At 38.6% G+C, this 19158-nt stretch overlaps 1 protein-coding gene across 1 annotated transcript in view; it reads right to left on the bottom strand.

Moving 5' to 3' along the window:
• GRM5 (glutamate metabotropic receptor 5) overlaps positions 1-18917 on the bottom strand; it is a 374881-nt gene extending 355964 nt beyond the window's left edge. Inside the window, exon 1 of the mRNA XM_072969029.1 lies at positions 18184-18917. Coding sequence (XP_072825130.1) covers positions 18184-18844 — 661 coding nt within the window. The 5' untranslated portion in view covers positions 18845-18917. The remainder of the gene's footprint in view (positions 1-18183) is intronic.
• Positions 18918-19158: the final 241 nt, after the last annotated feature.

Below are 19158 nucleotides of genomic sequence, written 5' to 3'. Positions count from 1 at the left end.
GATTTACCCTTTTTCCAAATAATGCTACTACAGTGGGTAAGCATGGGACTTCCTACTGGTTTTAACTGCTGACCCTGATATATTTTCTGAATGGCAAAATTTGGATATTTGGGCTTATTCCTAATTATTCTAGTCAGTTACTTTTTTAATAGACGTGTCTCCAGAATAGCTGCATCTCATAAGAGTGCCCAAATGAATTTTTTGTACAATTTATTGTATCTTTGGCTCCATCAGTGCCTACAAAGCTTTGCGGCAATACCAGAGTCTCAACATGCTTCCATACTGGGCAGGTTTTCTCAAGCAACAGGAGAAAAAGCTAGACAGCTATAGTCACAAGATCATGCCGTTGACAACTTCAGGGAGCAGCTTGGCAAATGTGTTGTTTCACTCAGCCTCTCCATGCCTCCATTTCCTCATCTCTTAAATGGTAATAATGATAATACCTAACACATAGCATCATTGCAAGGATTAAAAAAAAATCCACAGTTCCTGGAACATAGTAAGTAATCAGTATTAGTTACAGTAATGAGATAACAACTACCACCACACCAGTAATCTTATACTTGAAGAACAGATCTTTAAAGTATGTAAACAAAGTCCTCAAGATGGGTTATGTGATGTTCCCAAGTTAGTATAAAATTGAGAATCCTAAATTGAGATGATCTGACTCCTCGTTCTGTGCTCTTTTGTCTTACTACCTTTCAGCAAGACAATAGGACACAGACACAAAATTGCAAGTGAAGTATTATAATAATATGGACAAACACTGTAAAGTTTAAGGGAGAAAATAGAGAAAAATGATATATGTGGGTTTGATTAAGTAGCCCATAGGGGAAGCAAGACCAAACACAGCTTCAAAGACGGTTAGGAGAAAGAAGGTCATTCAATGTAGATGTACCAAAAAGATGGTCTCACAGCTGTGTGCCTATCTCCAAATCCATCAAATTGTAAATATCAAATATATGCAGGCTTTTATAGATCAGCTATACCTCAATATAGCTGCTTTTCTTAAAAAAAAAAAAAGACTGTCACAAGAATTACAATAAAATGTAAATCTATGGTTAAGAATGGGACTTATGAAGGAAGATTAAAGGATGATTTACCCTACAGATGAGGCCTAACAAAAGTTTAATAACAACCTCATACTTGATGCATGAACATTCTATATTTAAATCTTCAAAATTGTATTTTATAGTACAAAAACTTTGTCTTGAAAGCAACTTTGATAGAGTTATCCATGAGCAGGGAGAAATTCACTGTTTTGCTTCTCAAGCAAGCTAGTGTTAAATATACTTATATTATCTTAACTTTTTAAGCCAGCAATTATTTATTTAAAAAATTTACAACTTTGATGTAAATATAGTGTCTTATAAATGTTAAGTCCTAAAAATTGTTCATACCTGTCAAGTTCATACAAGAATTTAACCTTCTTGCTTGCTTGTGGTTTTTGTTCTTGTTAATTTAGCTAAGATAAAGATGTTTAAATATATAAGTAAACACCACGTAAAATATGTTCATTGATATGCTTTTCAGAATTGTGAAAAATAACAATATTCTAAGGGTTCCCAAATCTGCAATGTTGTGGGAAAATGATAGGATATTATATAACCATGGTTAACAATGTTCACAAAGGGTATGAAAAATATGGGAAAATATTCTTTATGATGCTGAGTTTAAAAATGTGAACAAAAATACAAAATCAAGTATGACTAGTTTTGAAATTAGTTATACATGGTTGTTAAAATTATGCATAAGAAAGATAAAAAGGAAATATATCAAAGCTGTTTTATTTCTGTTATAATATTAATGATTTAAAAATTTTTTCTTCTCCAAATGTTAAACAATACCTATGTATTATTTTTGCATTTGGAAATAACATATTTTTTAAATATATCATTTGTGCCCTCCCTATTTTCACTTCATATCATGTAAGTTGTTTTTAGACACCAGAATGACAAATGTAACTAACTCAAAGTCAAATGTAACTCAAGAAGTTACAATCAAACCCACGCTTAGGCCAAAAAAATAATAATAACCAAATGAATATTAACAGATGATATTCATTCACTGCCTACTGTGAGCTGCACACCATAAAAAGTGTTTTCTATATTTTAAATACTCGTTTACTTCGCAAAACAAATATTTGATGTAGGTCTACTGTTATTCTCATTTCTATGACTCAGTTCCCTCATCTATAAACTGAGATAATAGTAGTATCATCCCATAGGACTGATGTGAGTATTAAATGAATTTGTGCACATACAAATACTCAGAAAAATGCCTGGACACCCAGTGAATGCCCTATGACTGTTCTCCGTCATCATCTCATCACCCTCAACATCCTCAGTTATTCAACCACAGACAAGGCTGAGATTTATTGAGGTTAAATAACTTGCTCAGATTCTGGTCTGTTTAACCACAGTCTAAGCCCTTGAATTCAACAATAAAATCAGTAAATAAATCTTTCAACTATTAGTAAAAGATAACTTGCTTATAAAACTGAGTGTTCTTAAAATAAAAGTTCCCTGACTATTAAACTTACTTTCCAATCAGTTTCCAGGCACTGTGACCTTAGACAAGTTGCCTAAGTGTCTAAATCTAAGTTTCTCTTTTCTAAAAATCAGGAGGTTGAAAAAAGAACATAAAATACCAACAGCCAAGAGTTTTTGAACTCTTATTGTCACTGTGTTTATTGTGGTGGAGACTTCATTAATGAAGTCTTTGATGAGCATCTAATTTTCACAGTACTGTACTAAGTATTTTGCAAAAGTGTAGTGCACGCATACAGATCTTGGCGCACACTGAGTGTTCATTTAATATTTAATTAATTAACAACATCAGGCAGCTTTAGATTTACAAAGTGCATTAACTGATTATTCAATTGACCATCCATAACAAAATATTAGTACACGGAGTGCAGATAAAGCCATCTGTCATCTGGCAAATGAGGATCTGTGTATTCAGAAAGGTTCAATTAACTGCCCAAGGTCATCCCAAAGTGGGAAATCAAATGTGATCTCCGGAATAATTCCAAGACTAATGCTCTTTCCACTGAGCTCAAACCCAAATTCTTTGACTCGCTTCCTGCACCAGAAGTCAAGTTTTAGATATTCAAATCCAATCCCTTCAGCATAAGTTGCTGCTCTTCTTCAGGAATGGTTAAGACTTATTTCAGTCACCTTTCAGCAGAAATTGTGTACAATTTCTGACAGTCCTCTCATGGCCACGCTAGTGCATTATATATTTAAAAGCTTGAGAGCTTATTTTCCTTCTTCATGTTTCCAGAAATGATATTCGTTCTTTCTAGTGATGACACAAGTGTTATGCTTTCCTCAGTCTCTGTAAACCTCCTAGTCATAAGTAATAATTTGCCATCTTCTGACAGAGTGAAGGTAAAGCTAAGGCATGCCACAGGCTTTGAGGCCAGAAGAGAAATTTCCTGACAAAAAAACCCAAATTACTATTCTCTATAGTCACAAAACAGCACAGCCTCCTTCAAGGAAGGTGTTTTTCAAGTAAATGAAACCAATGCAGTACAACCACTAATTCCACTGGTTACTTCAACTTCAGACACATTTTAGAGAGTTTAAGACTCAGGAAAGACCCCAAGAAGAGGGAGAGGTCTGAAAATTTCAAGAAAAAATCAGACACCAAGAAACATCAAAATCAGAGATAGGTTGGAGATTATGAACAATTTCACTCAAAGAATGTTACATGTATACTAGGAAAAATGCAGTATGACTAAAAGGGATAAAAAGAGTTTATTTAAATTTTCCTAGGGCTCCACACAGATAATTAGATAAGTATCAGAAGTCTAAAATTCATGAAAAAGAAATCATCCCAATTTTGTTACACAAGCCATAGAATGTCTTAATTACTAGTGATAATGTATTTTATAATTTATTGTTTGAGGTTGTCTGCTGTATCTGTTAGTGAAGGAGATTAAAATCTTACCTTTCAATAAAAAATGCATTAATGGCACCTAAATCAGATTTCCTATCTTGAGTGGAACAATACTAATTAACTTCATGCTAGATCAGGGGGCACTGGAAAGTATAATCAAAAGCTTAACTAGGTCACCTGTGGTTCTGCACACGGCTCCCTTCAATCCCAGAATATTAAGCACAAAACAAGTATAAAATCACATTGTATTAAACGAAATGAGGACACATTGTTTTTTGCTTTTTCTTATTTTCTTTACTTCCAACAGAGATATCCACCCTTAGTCACCTTAGTTAGGTAAATATCCTGCTTCTAGGCTCACACGTCCCACTTGTTCTATTTGGTAAGGTCTGGTAAGTGGAGATGTTTCCTTAGAAAAAAATCTTTATACTCTCCATAATTTTCTAAGTCACACTTAAAAATACTTCTTTCTTTCGATCCAGTTGCTTAGTACACTCATCCTTTGCCACGTAGCTGTCACTTTATGAGTTCCTGCTGGCACAAAACCATATTCTTTCCATGAGGGTCAATTTTACATTAGTAAGAGACCATGGCTTGGTGGGCACCTGAGAAAAGTCATGTGCTGACAGGTGCTTCTGTCTCACCTTTTCAAAGTGTGCTCCACAGAGTCTGTCTCTGAGAAGATATCTGAATTCTTCTCAGAGAATTTGGTTTATATCCAAAGATGTTGGCAGTGAATGCTAAGTTTAACTCAGAAATTGCGATCATGCAGGACTAGATTAAGAAAAAAAAAACGCCAGAGTTTATCATTTTGGATACTGATATAAAATCATCAAAATAGAAGCTAAACAGAATTGTCGCATGCATCCCATAGTGCTTTGTATGCATTATTCTGACTTTTCTGTATCTAGGCAACTTTTATACTTTCAGTGTATCATTTAAAAAGAAAAAGTCAAAAAAAAATACCCACATAATAGTTTCCCACTAAATCTTTTCAAATTAGTGAGTAAATAAATTCATTTTCTGTAGCATCACATGGACTCAAGGTCTGTTATGTATGCTTCTATGCACTGTATAGTCACATTGAAATATATTACACTATGTCAAAAATTTATAACATTTTCTGTAAAACTTTCTCTCAAACCATCAAAAATGTTGCCACCCTTTTAAAATTATTTTTATAACTTCATACAACTCAGCAAATGAAAGTACTTCCAGATTCCCAAACAATTTGGAGGTTTTTTTCTCATTTTATTAGTTATGTGAGGGTTTACTGTTATCAACTATATATAAATACAAATTTATATAATTAATATTTTCAGCTTGATTCTTCAGCACATATTTTTCACAAAGCCTAGAATTTCAACATTAAATGTAAGGAAAATTAATGATTGTTTATATATTTTTTATATCCTCTGAACAAAAAAATGAGAATTAATTATGCTCATGTAACAAGGGATGAGTTGACTAACTTGGGAAATGAAAACTAGCAAATTAAGTTTGATTACAAATAATATCGCCAGATAGCTTATTTTTTTTCAGTGTCTTGATACCATTTTTCTGTTTTCTCAATTTACTTCAATGAAACATAGTATCAACTGCATTTTTAATTTAATTTTTTTCAAATTCCATGAAATTGAAATTAAACTAACATAACACAGAGAGAGAAACAAGATGGTGGAGTAGAAGGATGCTCGTAGCTCACCCTCTCCCACAAATACACCAAAACGCACAACTACGGACTCACTCAGCCAACCAGAGCACCTGCTGAACTCCGACAGAACCACCCTCTTCAAAAAATAAAGACGCCAAAAATCTGGTAGGAGGAAAGGAAAAAAGAAAGAAGAAAAAGCAAAACAGTGCAGGACCGGTCCCACAGGGAGGAAGCAGCAAAGGAGGACTAGTGCTCGTTCGCTGGGTCTCCCCTCTCCAATGCAGAGGCCAGCGGGACGGAGGGGGAGCCTCTGAGGCTCAGATCTGCCCCAAGCACCCCTTGACCAACAGAACTGAGTTAAATGGGCACAAAGGGACCCAGCCCGAGATGGGAGCCAGCAGCTGGGGGCTGGGGCAGGTGGCCCGAGCCAGGCAGAGGACTGGGGCAGCTGCACTGAGGCAGCCCCGGGGGATTGCAGGGTGCTGCACGCTGTGGCTGGGAGGGGATATGGAGCAGAACAACCTCGGTCCCCCATAAATTGTGAAAAAAGCAAAGCAACGTGGCTGGTGTACCCTGCGGGGAGGGGCGCCATAACCTGTGTCTCCTCAGACCGGCGGTGCCATTACTGGCACTTCTCTCAAGAAGAGAGGTGGGGCACAGCCACAGCCGCCATCTCCTCCTGTGTGCAGGGCCAGGGCGGGGGCGGGGCTGAGCCCTGAATCCGCACCTGGGGGCTCTGCAACCTCCTAGGCAGGACTGAGACTTGTTTACAGCCCAAGGCAGATAAGATCTTTCTGCTCTGGCACCTCAGAGAACTCATGCCGCCAAGACAAACAAGGAGCTGAGATTTGGCACAGAGCAGGGGTGGGGCCGTTCCATGGTCTTCCCCGAGCTGTCTTCGGAGTGCCAACCTGAGGCAGAGCAGAGTGGGCAGCTGCACAGAGCAGAGGAGCGCCCGGCGCCAGGAGAGGGCAGGCGGCCACCCCCCTTCCTGGCAGGAACACAGCACCTGACCACGGTGCTGAGAGGGGGTGCGATCCACCCACCTGCCTTGCCCGAGCACGGCATCTGACTGCAGCATAGCGAGGGGGAGTGACCCACCTGCCCACTGCTCAGCACCTGACCCAGTGTGGGGAGGGAGCGCAATCTGTTAGCCGACAGCCACTGGGAGCAGCACAGACGAGGGCGCCAACAGAGAGCCTCTGGAAACAAGCTGAGTTTGCAAAACAGGGCTAAGACACAAAGACCTCTCGATAAAATCATTAAGAGCATGCCGTCTCCAGGAGAACTAGATAATTGATACTCCTTAAGCCACAGTGCCAGAGATATGAGCAGTATGAAGAAGCAGAGGAACCACTCCCAATTAAAAGAACAAGAGAAATCCTCTGAAAGCATGATCAAGAAATAGACATTGATGGCCTATTAGATCAAGATTTCAAAAAAGGAGTGATCAAAGTACTGAAGGAGCTAAAAGAAATAGTGTTTAGAGATATAAAATATGTCAAAAATGAAATAGAAGCTATAAAGAAGAACCAAGTAGAATTAGTAAACTCATTTGCTGAGATGAGAGCTGATCTAAAGGCTGTACAAAGCAAGCTAGATAATGCAGAGGAATGAATAAGTGACCTAGAAGACAGGACAACAGAAAGCACCCAATCAGAACAGCTGAGAGAAAAACAAATAAAAAACAATGAAAACAACATAAGGGACCTATGGGATAATATAAAGCGTGTCAATCTATGCATAATAGGGGTTCCAGAAGGGGAAGAAAGAACAAAGGGGATTGAAAAGGTATTGGAAGAAATCATGACTGAAAACTTCCCAAACCTAAAGGAATCAGATATCCAAGTCCAGGAAGCTCAGAGGGTCCCAAACAGGAAGAACCCAAACAGACCCACACCATGACATATCATCATCAAGATGGCCAGAGTCAAGGATAAAGAAATGATCCTAAGGGCGGCAAGAGAAAAGCAAAGAGTGAGTTACAAGGGAACCCCCATAAGGCTCTCAGCTGATTTCTCTACACAAACACTACAGGCCAGAAGGGAGTGGCAAGATATATTCAAGGTCCTGAATGAAAAGAAGATGCAGCCCAGGATACTCTATCCAGCAAGGCTATCCTTTAGAATAGAAGGAGAGATAAAGATCTTCACAGACAAGCAAAAACTAAAAGAGTTTAGCAACACTAAACCCATGCTAAAAGAAATACTGACAGGTCTACTCTGACTAGAAGAGAAGCAGGATACTACAAAATGAGAAACTCGTAACTGGAAAGGAGATAACTGCCATGAATTACAAAAAGAATAAACACAAAATTGTAAAAGAAGACATCTAAATCATTAAGAGTGGGGAGAGGGAAGCAAGGAAAGCCACTGTGGAAAGCAGTATGGAGATTCCTCAAAAGACTAGGAATAGACTAACCATATGACTCAGGAATCCTGCTCCTGGGCATATATCCAGAAGGAATCCTACTTCAGGATGACACCTGCACCCCAATGTTCATAGCAGCACTATTTACAATAGCCAAAACATGGAAACAGCCTAAATGTCCATCAACAGATGACTGAATAAAGAAGAAGTGGTATATTTATATGATGGAATACTATTCAGCCACAAAAACCGACAACATAACGCCATTTGCAGCAACATGGATGCTCCTGGAGAATGTCATTCTAAGTGAAGTAAGCCAGAAAGAGAAAGAAAAATACCATATGAGATCGCTTATATGTGGAATCTAAAACAAACAAACAAACAAACAAAACATAAATACAAAACAGAAATAGACTCATAGACATAGAATACAAACTTGTGGTTGCCAAGGGGGCAGAGGGTGGGAAGGGATAGATGGGATTTCAAAATGTAGAATAGATAAACAAGATTATACTGTATAGCACAGGGAAATATACACAAGATCTTATGGTAGCTCACAGAGAAAAAAATGAGACAATGAATATATATATATGTTCTTGTATAACTGAAAAAGTGTGCTCTACACTAGAATTTGACACAACGTTGTAAAATGACTATTACTCAATAAAAAAAATCTTAAAAAAAAACTAACATAACACGCTTCTCTAAAAGATAAAAAGCCAGCATAAGGCAATGCAGTAATTCAGTTTTCCTTAATAATAAATGGCTCTACTCTCATTAGGGAGAGTCAAGGCTTGAAATCCTAACCCAAATCTGGTGAAAAGCAGATACAGAGTTTTTGAAAAGAAATTATGTAACCAAGGGAATATTAAGAAGGCTTATGAAGAAATTGTCAAAGATACAAACACTTCAATTTTTAGAGTCCTTGAGGAAAGTAATAGAGACATATCCTTTTTATTCTATTTATGGTCTACTTTTCATTGTAGCTATGGGTAGAACTTACTTTCAGATAATATTAGTAATAATACACTAATAATAGCATAAACTTTATATCTTAATATCACTTCATACAGTATAGAAAAATAGATAATTTCTGATAACACAAATACTTGATAAATAATAGCTCTTATTGGCATTGTTATATTTGAGTTGTAATGATGTGTAAGAGGAGCATCTGGTTCGTTTTCAAACTAGCATAGCTATTAAATGTAGTCTGTTTTATTTCCTAGGGTCCGTATTATTTCCTTTGGCTTTATACTCAAGTCTATGGGATGCTTCAATGTGCTACACTTTAGCTTTCATTAGCAAGGTTGCAGTTACTGACTATTGCAAGTGCTGGAGCACATCCAATTTGAAATTTAAAAAGATGTTATAAAACCATTGTGTTGATTGTTTTTACTAGAAAAGATATTCATGCTTCTTATAAAAGTGAAAACAATTCAGAAGTGCTTAAAGTACAGCAATAACTCTCCATACATCTTCAGTCTCCTGTTTCCACACCCCCAACCCTACATACACAAACAAGTTGAGAAGTCTTTCTGGAGTATGCGCCAAAATGAGATTTCATAACTCCTAGTCCTAATGTATTCTGGAGAAGTTTTCCATACATAAGGCCCCAGCATTTAACAATATGTCTTCCTGCCCTTAAAAAATTCGTACCATACGGCTTCCTCCCATAATTGGCATCTGAAGGACGAGCTGTGGCATCTGCAGTGGAGATGCAGATAGAAACCACCAGGTACAGTCTGCACCTGTCATCAGAGTCACAGGAAGGTCTTCTAGGAGGTCACCTTGTTGCCACATGCTTCCTCCTTAATTCATTTTCTTTTTACTGTAATTAAATCCTTCCACGGGAACAAGGAAAGGTGCTGCTTTCAAAGCCAGATACAAAGACACACGAAATATACTCAAAAGATTCTCTCAGTAGGGAAACGAATAGTGTTTTCATGTTTCCTATGGAGGGAAGAGGATCAATAGCTGTGCATCCTACTGTTCCTTGAAGCCACAACCACCCCAGTATAAAGGGAGGGAGTTCAGACATAATTAAAAAGAGCTGGCCTTGGGTCCACATCCTTGCTCTGCCACTAAGGAGCTGCAGTGTTTTGGGAAAAATCACTTTCTCTTTCCAGCCCTATTTTCTAACCCATAAATGGTAACTTGTTATGGGATAAATGAATCAACTAGAAAATGAATGACGTATTATAGTATACATGACTGTGTTTTAACTCACAAAAAAAATAGAATCTCAATTAAGCAGCATTTGGTTGTCAAGAACGGGGTTATCAAAGAGGGCAAATAATCCAGCTCCCTCACTCCCCAACTGAGGTTTACGTTCATTTTTCCGGAGCCCCTCCACATGGCTGTTTATTCCAAGCTTTTGCACAGGAGTCATGCAGAACAGAGAGCTAACTCCTAAAAGAGGCCAGTCTTTCAATGAATGGTTCTGTTAAGGAACAAAAAATATCCTTCTAAAATTGACCCATAATTTGTTATTCTGGTGTTTCAGTAATTAGCTCTCTTTGTAATGTTCCTGGCCATATAGAGTCCAGCTTCTCTCCACCTGAATTTTCCAAGTACCTAAGAATAGCACTCAGGCCCTGCCAGTCTCTCTGTTCAGTTTATTCTCTGAAGACAGGATTTCATATCCCACAACCACTTTGGCCACTGTCCTTTGCGTTGACTTGAAATGTGATGCCCCCCTTTATCCAGCCCGGGCGTGTCTGTGGAAGCATGAGAAGAGCAAGTCACAGAAGGTGAAACCTGCAAGGAGTCGCCAAGAACATCCTTTCCAGCCCCCTTCAATGGGACAAGTGGATGAAGGAGTTGAAGTGACTTTCTCAGAGTCACAGTGAACATTCTTATCTCTGACGTCAGCGGTATTTCTTTCAGTAAAACTAGGCCTTTTATTTTTTCCACTCCCGGGATACATTAATGTAATCTTCATCTTTCATATATTCACCTTCAAGTTCATGGGGTCATGAGTTTATCACTCTTGATCTAGATTTACCAAACTGCCTACAAAATCTAAAAATTTTCAGTAGCTAAAGAAGAGGTCGGGAAAATTCGATAATTAAGAAAGGGAGAGAAAGAGAACAAAGAAGGGCAAAGCAGCCTCTCTCTGGAGTTCTGTGCCCCTCCTCCCTTGTTTTCTCTTATGGGTTTGCTTCATGCGTGGTGGGTAGAGTTTGCTGTGCAGAAACTGTTTTGCGTTGGGACATAAACACCTCACACCACGGCCCCCCATTCCCCAGCTTTCCTCAGTCAGAAGCAATGCCTGTTGCTCATTATGAAACTTCAAAAAACCTAGAAGCTAGTAAGATTATCATGAGGAACTGAGTCACAAGACCAGTTCAGTAAACAGAAGGAACGGGCCTTTGAGTATTGACATTCTAAAGCTCAGACAATAATGTTGTCTCTGCGAGATCCTGAATCAGGGACACCAAGGAAAGACACACAATTTGTGCAGCTCCCATCCATAAAATGGATAATACCCGAATACCTAACAGGCACACTCACTCACAGACTATCCTTGCATTGCAAGAAGCGTCCGATTGGTTGGAACTGTAGTGTCCACGTTTGCACAGCACCCCAGGTAACTATCTGTGTGTGCTGGGATGGCAGTGCGGTGGCATCCTCCGAAAACCAAGTTTCTTCTAACTTAGTCGCCCTAGGCATGGAGTATTTAGGGGGACATTCTGGTATTTTCAGCAGTGGATGAACAGCAATAGTGTCTGAGAAAGTGGAAACAGGAATGTTATCTCAGGCATGCGTCTTTTATAGGTGAATCAGAGCCCAAGCCAGAACTTGTCTAAAAATAATGATGGTGATAATAATAATAATAATATTTATTTATAATATATTATAATAATATATTAAATATATATTAAATAATAATAATATTTATTTATAATATATTATTATATATTATAATAATATATTAAATATATATTAAATATAATAATAATATTTGTTATAATATATTATTATTATTATGGTGATAATAATAATAAAAATATTCCCCTGAAATTAGGGAAGATCTTGTCCTGGCCACAGCTAGATAGGTCAGTGGATCCCAAATTTTTCCCTAAGACAGATTAGAGGCTACCAGCTAAAAGTCCATAGACTGTTCCACCTGGAAGGGAAGATAAGAGGAAAGCCCCCGACCCCAAACACACTTCCCAGTGCTACCTGTGTTTCTTTCTCTACTAACAATGAAGTTGCTTACAGTGATATATGACTATGAAAAACTGCTTCTTTAACTATTAGAGTTGCACTAGCTCCCAGACTGTGGCTCCATGATATAACTTAATGAAGAAGCCACTTAAAAGTCTCTGCATCTGATTTTTCATTTATCGTCATGCTAACAGCAACCAACATTATTATCCAATCAATTCATACTTATAAGATGTTGGCAGAAGGTCTGATGTTTTCAGAATTCTTGTGAAGCAAAGGAAAAAATGTTCAGATTTTCTGCAAAGCATCAGTATGACCCAGGCAAAGAAGCAGTTCATTTAATTTACAGGTCAAGAGCAAAGAGATCATGCTATGTCTCAAGGCTAATTTTTTACATAAATGATTTCATTCGTGGTCCCTGCTATTATTTAAAATAGGCATTAAAACTTTCAGCAGATTGGCATCACTGAGGCAAAGGGAAAAGGAATAAAGCATTGAAATGGAGAGTTAATAAAATAGCAAAAAAAAAAAAACTTGGATGATGTGGAAACAAAATTCTGGACAGGAATCTCGAGTTTCAAGACCCAGCTTTGTTAATGGTTAAGTCCAAATTACTTGTCCTTCCTTTCCTGTTTCCTCAAATGTGAGATAAAGGGGTTATTAAACGCTTGCCTAAGACCCTCCCAGTGTTAACATTCTACAAAGCTGACAGTAGCCTTTGTCTGAATTATCACTATGACCATCTCAAAGTTCATCTCAACTCTCAACACTGTTCAATCCCCAGAGAAACAAAATTAAATTTCTTTAAGGAGAACTCAGTAGGGCTCATGGTGACATCTCTCATCTTCCCAAACTAAATTGTCTTGACACAATCACAATTAATAGAAAAGGTGTAATGAGAAAACCGTGTTCCCCACTTTTTAGAAGTTAAACTAAATGTACAGACTATGAATCACACTGAAGGCCTTTCAACCAAAGCTTGATTGTTATCAAATTTTTAAATAACTGATAGAAAACCATATTATAACCTGAAAGGTAGCCTGAAGACAATGTTTAATGATGTCACATTACCAATACAACTTACTGGTACAATTTTTCTCCCAGAGCATCACTGAGATGTATTATTTGGCTAGAACAAATTAGCATTCCTTTATCATTAGGTGGAAATAACAAATTCGGGAACCAGTGCAAACAAAAAAGGGAGTGAGGTGTGAACAGCATTTAACAATTAATCAAAGGAGGTATTTTGGTACGTCATTTTTATAGAGAAGCAAAACTGTGAAAAATTACAAGTGCCTGCTATTTATCCACACACGATATAATAGTGAGCTGGGTACTATTTTAACACAGATACATCCATTCACCAAATAGCCTTCGAGCATCTATTATGTGCTACGCACTCAGACAGACCCTGGGGAGGTACAGCGGAGTTTCAACTAAAGTCAGCAAAAATTTCCAAGTGTGAAAATCCTATAAGTCATCTGTAAAGTACCGTACGTATGGTTTGTGTATAAAAGCCAATTCGTAATTACTCTTCTCAATGAAATGGAGCTATATGAAGGGGAAGCATGGAGTAATGGAATATGTAGCATTCAGACTTCAAGGGAATTATCAGAGCTCTAACTTTGAACCAAAAGTATGGGGGGAAGCATTTAAAGTTGTCTTTCTTGCCCATGGCATTTATTCCATTGAAATCACAAGATATTAATGTGTGTTAATAAATTTATTTTGTTTTGATTTCGAAGTTTAGACACTGTATAGTACCCCACTGGAGTGCAGTGGGGTTTGAGTTTAAAGTCATTGGAATGAAAATGCTTACACTGGGCTCCACCTTGAAGGTATCTGTTACTGCACATAAATTTATGGTTAGATGGGTAATGTTTATAGCTTCAGTTGGGTGCTATTACCTGATGGAAATTGACTGTGGGTCACGACAGCAATTGTGTGGACCTTCACTGGGAGCTCTCGCTTAGATGAGGTCAAGTGGTCAAAGATGGCCCTCATCTGGGGAACCTGGCTGCTCTCATCCTTCTCAGAGTGATGACAGGGTTCCAAGACAGACACATTAGGAAGAAAGTTCTCATTCTCACCAAATTCTATTGGCCAAAGCAGTCGCAAGGCTAGTGCTGCATGAGAGCGGAAGGGAACCACGAGGTTACAAAGCAAAGGGGTCATTCACGGACGTCAGCAGAGCCAAAGCAGTGGATCGGCCACACCCTTAAACAGACAAGCACCGTTGCTTCTGCACCGTAATGGGCACAGGTACCAACGTTTCCAAATGCACTGAGACAAAAGGACCCCTTAAATTTTCTCAGAGCAGGGAGAGTGGCTTGCAATGGGGCTGACTCCTTTGAAAGGAGTACAAACAGGCTTTTCTTCCCAGTCCTTGCATGTTCCTTTCCTCCACATGGTTGAAGAGCTAGTGTGGTCTGCCTTTTAACACATTTTTTTCTTGTTTTTGTTTTCAGACATTTAATCTCTTTGCCTTGAAGGCCTAGGCAATACTTCTGCATAACATAACAAGCCACAGTAAGTATACAGTCCTGTAGCCTACAAAAAACAAACCAAGGAAATGCGAGTGTAGGAGATTAACCTTGAAGCTGAAACCCACATCTCCTCGTGCTCTCCTCTGAAATTCTGTGACAGCACACACATTCTCAAAGGGACGTCTTGTGATAGCTGCCACGAGGACTGAGTGACAGTACTGCCACATTGAAGTATACAATGAATGGGCAACATGGGGGGGGGGCAAATGGGTTTTGTGAAAATAAGACAACAGCTTTTTATAGACTTCAATGCTGTGTGTGAAAGCATTTGGAAATTTCCATACTCTTCAAGACAGAGGAATAACAACTGAGCAGAAGAAGGTAATTATAAGGACATGGGAATACGTTTGAGATACTGGGGATGTGTGAACCAGGGCTAGAGAGAACTGCCCCAAACCAGCCACAGAGAGAGGCCCAAGGAAGAACCGGTACCGTCATTTCATGGAAAATCCCACAGGGACTCCCTGAAGGGCTAGGCAGCAGACACCCAGGCTCACCTTGGGGCCTTCCGCAGTACCCAACAGAGCTGTGTCTTGCTACACTCAAGCACTTTCCTGATCCTAGAAGGGAACTTTAACTTGTAGAACTTCCCATCAGACCTCTCCTATATTGGTAAATTGTAAGATGTAACCCCATGTAACTTCATTAGCCACATACTTGCTTACGATCAAAGCAATTTAAATACCTCTTCATTAACAATATAAAACAATAGGCCAAGAAGTATTTCCCCCAGTCTTTAATGTCCGTATTCAATTTGTTCTCTCCTGCATCTCCATGTTATCTTCCAAATATTTTGCCAAAATCGAGCAACAAAATTTTTATTGGCCTATATTTGGAAAAATCACTAAATTTGCTTGAATTTGGCAATCAAATTTTTATTGACTTATTTCTTGCCCACAAATAGAATAATTTCTTTTAACTGCTATGTTGCAATAGGTAGCCTGTGCTTGTAATACACTTCAAAAGTTTGCATGTAAAAATTCTGTAAGAAAAGTCACTTCCATTCCACCCTATTCCTTAATTCCTTAGAATTCCTCCCTAGAAGGAGCAACTGTTATATCTTGCTCTTCTCTGAAAACAATTCTGTAAATACTCAATCAAATGGTTTTTACAACCTCCATTTTATACAAATAACATGGCAGATGCACAGGACTGTGCCTTGCTTTTTTCACTTAAAATGATCCTGGGGATCATTCTGATCTCATTACCTGCGGAGTGCCTCAGTCATTTTAATAATGTATTGTATGAATGCATCATAATTAATTTTATTAAAATCACTCACTACTGGTGTACATTTAGGTTGAAAAAGACAATTCAAATTAGTAAAAGTCAAAGGTAATGATGATGAGTTTCTCTTTGAACACAATCTTGGATTAGCATCTCCTACGTAGTGACCAAGATCTACCCTTCTGAAGTCAGAAGGAAGTCCTTAATACATTTTATGATTGCTTTGAGGCTTACCAAAACATGTCTTCATCCTTGGCCTTCTGTGAACATATTTTTTAAGTTTCTCACCTTCTCATATTTCCTCGTGCCCTTTACTGGAAATCCATGCCTTCTAATTTTCACCAAGTGTCAGTATTCTTCCTGTTAAAATTCCACTGTCAAATGCATTTCCTTCTCTAAGATTTCTACCATGGCTTCCATCCCCAGGGAGCAGGATGTTCATTTTTTTTCTCCTTCAATTTCCGATTACATGCCCATTGAGGGTAGTGATGTATAAAACATTGGACTGTCCTTCATAGACTACCAGAGGGCCTTTTGTATATTTGGGCTTATTAAACATGTGTTACATAAATGTATCCTCCAGGTGTGATTCTATCGAATTCTGCTAAATTATAATAGGACTCTGAACTAGAAGTTAGTAGCTATGAACCCTACTCCTGTCTCTGAAATTGCTATCAGGTAATTCTTGGGTGAACTATTTGAACTCCTCAAAAATTTGTATTTTAAAAGGGACTAAAATATCTGGATTATCTATATTACTGCTTGCTGTGAGAATCAAATGAAATGGTGGTTTTAAGAAAAATCTCAGGATAAGAAAAAAAAATCAAAGGTTTCCTAGTCCAATCACCATTGCTCAAAATCTCTATAAATCAACAACTCTGTAAGTAAACTATAAACCATGCATGAACATCTCCAAAGGCATAGACATCTCAAACCAGTGTAGAAACCCATTTTATACTGGCGCAGCTTTGGCTATTATTGAGTGTCTATGCAGTGAAATCCATCTGAGAGCACTTGCTGATGAAAAGTTTGCAATATCTTATTGGTGATGGGCTTCCACTCTCTGAAGTCATTTTACTCTGGCCATTAATTTCCCAGTAACTCAACTCCAACATTTTATAAGATTGTTTAGAACACACTGAGAGTGTTATTGCAGAATTTCAAAACCTCAGCTAATCCTAACAATGATTTAATGAGCTATACAAAGTATCTGGTGCCTTCCTTGGCATATTATCATGCTTAGTACATGCAGTGTGTTGTCCCAGAAGGAGTGCTGCACAATGAGTGAGCCTCATAATCTGGGCACCTTAACTTCTGTAGGTCAAACCAAACCTATACCAAACCTTGGTTGAGGACTAACAATGTATAAAAAGCATTTTAAAAGCACTTTTAACAGTAATAAGAGCTAATATTATTATTATCTGTTACAGAACCTCAGGCATGTCTTTCTTCCTCACTATGCTCTGAGCATAAAGAAGCAATAAATTTCAAAGCAAACTAATGTTGAATTATTAAAAATTATATTTCCTGAGCATGTCCTCTCCAAAGATAGACCTAATTCATACATATCTCCATTTCAGCTTTAACTATACACTCTTTTGAAAAATTCTCGTAAGACTAAACTGTTTCGTAATTTTCTATCACAGCATACTTGAGCCAGGACCGGGTGCCTTCAGTCCTTACATGTTTTTATGTATACCTCCCTTTAACTCTCAGAAACATTAGGTGTATGACTGAAACATGATGCCCAGAAATCGATACAACTTTGTAAACTGACTATACTTCAATAAAAAAGAATGTAAGTTTAAAAAATGATAATTGCAGAGCACAAAGAAATCCAAATGGATGCTTTTTATAAGAAGGTATTATGATGATTATGACCCAGACAAGACCACCTCTTACATTACTGAGGCATGTATCCTACAATAAATGAAGAAGCAACTGGAAAAAAAAAAAAGAAACAAGAGGCACTTGGAGCAACCGTAAAGTGTTAAAAATATGAGGAGTTCAATGAAGATCTAGAAAACTTAAAAATCTCCAGCATCATTACAGCAGGTGTATGGATAACATAATACATTAACCAGAAAAAAAAAATTCCTGTTTTGCCAAATGATGGCCACAGCATCACTCGTATTAGCTTAAATCTGTTACTCTTGACATCGGCCATCCAGTCCCTTCTTATAGAGCTGGTATAACTAAGCAGTTCAAAAGATCCCAAATAATTAGGACAATTTCAGCCCTCCAGAACCTGAAATTGTAACTGGCAAGCTGTCAGGTGCATGAGACAGACTCGGTGTGAAGAAAACTTACCCTCCGTGTGCACAGCTGACACATAGGTCCAGTTGTATCTCTTCACTATGTCCACCATGGCCCGTGCCTGCTGGGCATCTGAAGGCACAACCCTCATGAAGTACTTGAACAGAGTTTTGTCGCTCAGATCCATGCTTGTTGCCGAGTAAGCAATTTGAGGTATGTTGAAAAGCTGGAGCAAGTTCTGGACCTGAATGGCCACAGAGCTGGAGCCGGGCCCAATGACTCCCACTATGGGCTTCTTGGAGCGGAAGGAAGAGGAGGAGCCATCCACACAGCGCACCAGACCTTCTTCTTCTTCTGAAGAAATAAGCGAGTCCCTTATAAACTCAATGCTCTGCTCTAGGGCCACAGCCGAATGCCAGCAGGAATCCCGTATCTCACAGCCCAGGGTGATGTTGGGCAGGAGCGTGGGGTCTGAGTTGATCCTTTCCAGGGTGTGCAGCATGGCCTCCACTCTCTGAATGCCATACTGTTCACGAACCGCCCCACACTTCCGCTCATGAACTTTGTCCACAGTGGGTTGGTGGTGGACAGAAAAGAGAGCTCCAATAATGATGTCACCTGGCATGTGAGCCACCACCCTCCTCTCACTGGACTGTGCACTCCCACGGACATCTTCTTTCAAAAGCAGGACTGACAGGATCAACAGAAGGACCATTTTAGGAAAGGAGTTCAAGCTAATAAAGACAGCATGGTGGGGAGACTTTAGGAGAGTTCTGACAGACAGGATCAAGAGATGTCCTATGTTGAGTGGCAAACCAAAGCCTTAGCCAGCAATTTAGATGTGCTCTCTAAAGGACCACCATGTCCCCAGGTACCATGTAGTTAGATGCATCCATGTGATCATGATCTTCAAAACCTGAAGGGGAAGAAAAAAACAGAGTGGGTATTTAACAACAGAAGTACAGCTGGTTTCCAAAGCTCTAACAGTCTATGCTAGTGGGGAAAGAGAGGTTTTTGATGATGTAGATA

Source organism: Vicugna pacos, chromosome 10 (genome assembly GCF_048564905.1).
Source record: "Vicugna pacos chromosome 10, VicPac4, whole genome shotgun sequence".
Taxonomy (NCBI): domain Eukaryota; kingdom Metazoa; phylum Chordata; class Mammalia; order Artiodactyla; family Camelidae; genus Vicugna; species Vicugna pacos.
This window is presented reverse-complemented; position numbering and strand designations above follow the sequence as displayed.